Source organism: Phacochoerus africanus, chromosome 3 (assembly GCF_016906955.1).
Source record: "Phacochoerus africanus isolate WHEZ1 chromosome 3, ROS_Pafr_v1, whole genome shotgun sequence".
NCBI classification, from domain to species: Eukaryota; Metazoa; Chordata; class Mammalia; order Artiodactyla; family Suidae; genus Phacochoerus; species Phacochoerus africanus.
The window spans coordinates 111,577,291-111,582,205 of NC_062546.1; the positions used below are offsets into that span (position 1 = coordinate 111,577,291).

Genomic DNA, 4,915 nt, shown 5'->3' on the forward strand with positions numbered 1-4,915 from the left:
CACCTAGCGGCCCCTTGTATTTGGGCTGTCCTGGTGCCACTGGGTGCTGGGCACAGAAACTTTTGATAGCAGAATGAATGAAAGATTGAATGAAGAGAAGAGGGATTCAGTAGTTCGCCAGATTATATGAAGCAATCACGGCATCAAGTGAATTTAGTGTATTTATTCTGGCGGATCTTAATTTATCTGTGAGAGCGCACAACTCGGAAGAGGCCCACATCCAGGCAGGGAGTTCTGGTGAAGGACACCGTTGCAAGGAAGAAGAAAAAAATAACGTGAAATGCCTTGGCCAGTAGCGGGTCGCGTGCAGGCCGGAGGTTAAGGCGAGCCCGGCTGGAGGCCGCGGGTCCCGTGTCCGTGCCCAGGTCCGTCCCGGCCTAAGCCTCCTTGTGCTATAAATACAGCTGCCCACATGCTGCAGAGACACGGTGTTCCCTCTGGTCGCGGGACAGATAACATGAATTTGCCCTTTAAACGTCCCAGGTGGAGGCACAGCCCCCGGCCCACCCCTGCCTCCCGGAAGCGCCTTCGCCCCCGTTGCCCTCTGGAGAGGTGGGGGCGCCGGGGGGTCCGAGCACCTGCCCAGCCAATGCGCGGGGCGCGCACGGCCCCGGGGCCCTCCTCCTCTCGCGAGAGGCTGGGCGGGGCATATAAGGCTGGTTGCAGGGCGAGACAAGCGGCCCCTTCGCGTTGCGCAGGGACTGAGCAGGGGTGGCCGTGTCAGGCCGGGCAGAGAAAGCGAGAGCGCGGCTCCCGGAGGCGGTGTGTGCCCGGCTGTCACCATGAGTGATCAGGCTTGGAGCTTTCTGAAGGACTTCTTGGCTGGCGGCGTTGCCGCTGCCATCTCCAAGACCGCGGTCGCCCCCATCGAGAGGGTCAAACTGCTGCTGCAGGTGAGGACAGCGCGGGTGCGGCGAGGGGAGCGCGGGGCCGGACGCGCGGGGCCCAGGAGAGCCGTGGAGCGAGAGGAAGCAGGGCGCTGGGCTGCCGAAGAGCCGCGCTAGGCCCGGGCCCAGCGCACGGCCTGCGCGAAGGGGAAGGTGCCCTCTGCGCAGAGACGGGTCCAGCGTCAGTAGCGGATTCTTGGTGTCGGGTGGCGCCCCGCGCGCGGGTGTCTATATATGGAAACCCACCCCAAGTAGGTTGCAGCCAGCCAGATCCTGATCCGGGGACAGCGCGGGCATAACCCTTAGGCCTCTTGGGTCAGTCTCCCCTCTTGTCAATGTCCCTTGCACCCTCTTACCTGCATCCACCTTTTACAATAAAGACATTAAAATAATTATTACTCAAGGTTATCACGGTGTCCCGAGCGCTGTACTCTAGACTGACATAACCTATTACGTTATTCATCTTTGTATGACCTCTGCAAGACAGGTGTTATTTCCCCCATTTTACACATGAAGAAACAGGTTTTGAGAGACTAAGAAACAGTTTTCATCAACTTGGATCGACTTATCCTTTCCCCAAATCTTTTCCTCTCCAGCCTGGTGTCTAAATGGCTTGTGCTCATCATCTCATCTCTTTTTTTTTTTTCCTCCTCCACTTGCCCAAAAGGCAAGGGACCCTCAATGAGGAATTAGGCCTCCTCAGTTGGGATTCAGAATGATCACTAACAAGAAAACCCCCACAAATTGCCCACCGAAACAACTCCTCAGTAATTAATTACTTGGATAATCTCCTTGAAAATTTCAGGCTGTAATACCTAGCAGATTCTTTCTACTTATGTTGGAGATCCTTCTACTCAGAGATCTTGGTTTCCAGGGAGACTAGAGACAGACTGAGGAATAGCCATCTCCTGCCCATCACGTCTATCAAGTCAGAGCAGGTGTCCTTTGGTGCAAGGATCTTTAATCATTTTTGTCCCCCAGTAAGCCCCTAGTTTAGTTCTGGCACCTAGGGTAAATGCAACAAATAAATGACTCCCTTTATACAATTAAAGCATCTCTTCCACTTATTTGGACCAGAACCTTTTCTCTCAAATGCCCAGATAATTAAGGCAAAATTGGATTTGGGGGGGCTTATTATCCAAGTAGCTATTTGCTCATCATCCATTAGATTTTTCCCATGCTTTTTAAAAAAGGGAAATCAAGGAAGTACAAACCTTATTCTCCTGTGCTCTTTCCTCCTCTCTGCCCTGCCTGTCCTCCCGCTCCTCCCCACAGGTCCAGCATGCCAGCAAACAGATCAGTGCTGAAAAGCAGTACAAAGGGATCATTGATTGCGTGGTGAGAATCCCCAAGGAGCAGGGCTTTCTCTCCTTCTGGAGGGGTAACCTGGCCAACGTGATCCGTTACTTTCCCACCCAAGCTCTCAACTTCGCCTTCAAGGACAAATACAAGCAGATCTTCCTGGGGGGCGTGGACCGGCATAAGCAGTTCTGGCGCTACTTTGCTGGTAACCTGGCTTCCGGTGGGGCAGCTGGGGCCACCTCCCTCTGCTTTGTCTACCCGCTGGACTTTGCTAGGACCAGGCTGGCTGCCGATGTGGGCAAGGGTGCCGCCCAGCGTGAGTTCACTGGCCTGGGCAACTGTCTCGCCAAGATCTTCAAGTCCGATGGCCTGCGGGGTCTCTACCAGGGTTTCAACGTCTCTGTCCAGGGCATCATTATCTACAGAGCCGCCTACTTTGGAGTCTATGATACTGCCAAGGGTGAGAGAAGGGCAGCGGGGTGCAGAGAAGGGAGGAGGGGTGTGTATGCACAGGGGATCCTGAAGGATCTCAGGCTCATAGACTTTGTTGGTTAATCTCGTTTTCCCCTAGTCCCTGGGCTAAACTGAGACTTCTCAGTGAGGAGGTGGTGAGGCGTGGATACATAGCTAGGGGTTCTCCTTGCCCTCTACTGAAGTCAGCTCTGGCCTTGAGTTACTCAGAGAGGACAAAGGGGGGAGGGGGGAGTCAGCTCCCTCTGTTGGTCACCAAGTTGAACTTGGAGCCACTTCATCACTCCCTGTGCACTGGGCACAGCTCTGGCTTCTCAGATCCAGAGATGGTGCCACCAGCTTTTGTTGGCTGCCTGGTTACTCTGGAGGCACTCATCACTCATCGAGGGGCAGTCCTCTCTGGAAGGCTGGGGCATGGAGTTGGAGGTTCCGTGGACTTTCCTCCATCCCCACCTGCTTTTTGCTCAGCTGCTCAAAGGAATCACGTCATAGCCATTTGGCCTCTTGGCTCTGCCCACAGGGATGCTGCCCGACCCCAAGAATGTGCACATTATCGTGAGCTGGATGATTGCCCAGACCGTGACGGCGGTGGCAGGGCTGGTGTCCTACCCCTTTGACACTGTCCGCCGTAGGATGATGATGCAGTCTGGCCGGAAAGGGGGTAAGCTTGAGACCTAGCTAAATCTTGTTTTTCTGCTCAAGAAGAACACTAGTCATTGCTTTTTGGAGCACTCATTATTCTAAGTTGTTAAGATTATGTGAGAACTTAGAATGATTATAATTATAATGACTCCTCCCTAACATTCTCAGCTATTCCTTTAGAGAAAAGTTTTTATTTTTTAAATCAAAGAAATGATAAGAACACCAAAAATGGGATATTTAGAAGTGAATTTGGAGTTCCAGTCATGGCTCAGCGGTAATGAATCCAACTAGTATCCATGAGAATGCGGGTTCGATCCCTGGCCTTGCCTAGTGGGTTAAGGATCCATCATTGCTGTGGCTGTGGTGTAGGCCGGCAGCTGCAGCTCTGATTTGACCCCTAGCCTGGGAACTTACATATGCTGCAGATATGGCCCTAAAAAGAAAACAAGAAAAAAAAGTGAATTTAACTAGGTATCTAGCATCATTGAGGCCTTAAGCCCTTTTCCCTTGGAGCCTGGTTGCAGAAACAAGGGGAAAGAATTGAAGTAATCAGCTCATTTATTTAAAACTACTTATCTGTTATTACAAGTATTTGGGGGGAGGGTGATTTAGATGGGGGAGGAGATGGCCTGAAGGTCTGTTGCAGTAGAATTAGTTTTGGCTTCCATAGGTTGAAACAAATGAAATTGCCACTTTTAAAATAAAAAATAACTAAGTGTTTCATATGGTGCAACTTAATAATTGCATCTCTTTTAACTGTGTTTTAACTTGGGCAGTATAATCTGAGACTAGGCTTCAATTTTCTCATCTGTAACAAAGGGGACCACCCAGCTTAATGCTTCCCCTCCAGCCTCCTCCCTTCCTGTGAGGCATCTGTGAATTAGTTGGTTCATCACTCCAATTCTCTTGATCTTGAGTTGAAGTAGGAATGACAAGAGAGCCTGCCCAGCAGTTATGCAAGGGAAGGGGGTGTCCAGCTGAAGGTACATGATGCTGGGTCTAAGGCTCAGTGTGACCTTCCTTTTATCACACTGGTAACACTGTGCAGGTGTCCTTTGGAGGAAAAGTCTCTCCTCCAGAATTATGGAACCCTTACTGACCTTTGTTTCCACAGCGGATATTATGTACACTGGGACAGTGGACTGCTGGAGGAAGATAGCAAAAGATGAAGGACCCAAGGCTTTCTTCAAAGGTGCCTGGTCAAACGTATTGAGAGGCATGGGCGGTGCTTTTGTATTGGTATTGTATGATGAGATCAAAAAGTATGTCTAATGTAATTAAAACTCAAGTTTCTTGGTTCCAGATCCATTGTGTGGTTTAATAGACTCTTCCTAGGGGAAGTCAAAGGAAAGATCTGGGATAAAACCAGACTGAAAGGAATACCTCAGAAAAAAAAAATGCTTCACTGAGTGTCCATTAAACCACAGATGTATTTTGTATTTATTTTACATTTAAATTCCCATAATATAAAGTAACTTATCATACTTATACAATTAACTGAAGAACTGATAATGAAGAAAATAACTGAATGTGAAATGTCAGTAAAGACCACTTAATGCATGTTCTCTATTTTACTGAATTCTTATTAACTGCCAAATGGATTAAAACAAGAC

At 49.7% G+C, this 4,915-nt stretch overlaps 1 protein-coding gene across 1 annotated transcript; it reads left to right on the top strand.

Moving 5' to 3' along the window:
• The first annotated feature begins 655 nt into the window (after positions 1–655).
• Positions 656–4,606, top strand: SLC25A4 (solute carrier family 25 member 4). Its single transcript, XM_047772348.1, has 4 exons — positions 656–893; positions 2,163–2,649; positions 3,181–3,321; positions 4,417–4,606. The coding sequence occupies exons 1-4, from the start codon at positions 783–785 to the stop codon at positions 4,572–4,574; spliced, it is 897 nt and encodes a 298-aa protein (XP_047628304.1). The 5' UTR covers positions 656–782; the 3' UTR covers positions 4,575–4,606.
• Positions 4,607–4,915: the final 309 nt, after the last annotated feature.

Bases quoted from the DNA above. Each gene is read 5' to 3' on its own strand.
- SLC25A4 (XM_047772348.1), top strand. From the start codon at position 783: ATGAGTGATCAGGCTTGGAGCTTTCTGAAGGACTTCTTGGCTGGCGGC. The intron at 894-2,162 runs GTGAGGACAGCG...TCCTCCCCACAG, and splicing joins GGGTCAAACTGCTGCTGCAG to GTCCAGCATGCCAGCAAACA. The intron at 3,322-4,416 runs GTAAGCTTGAGA...TTGTTTCCACAG, and splicing joins GCAGTCTGGCCGGAAAGGGG to CGGATATTATGTACACTGGG.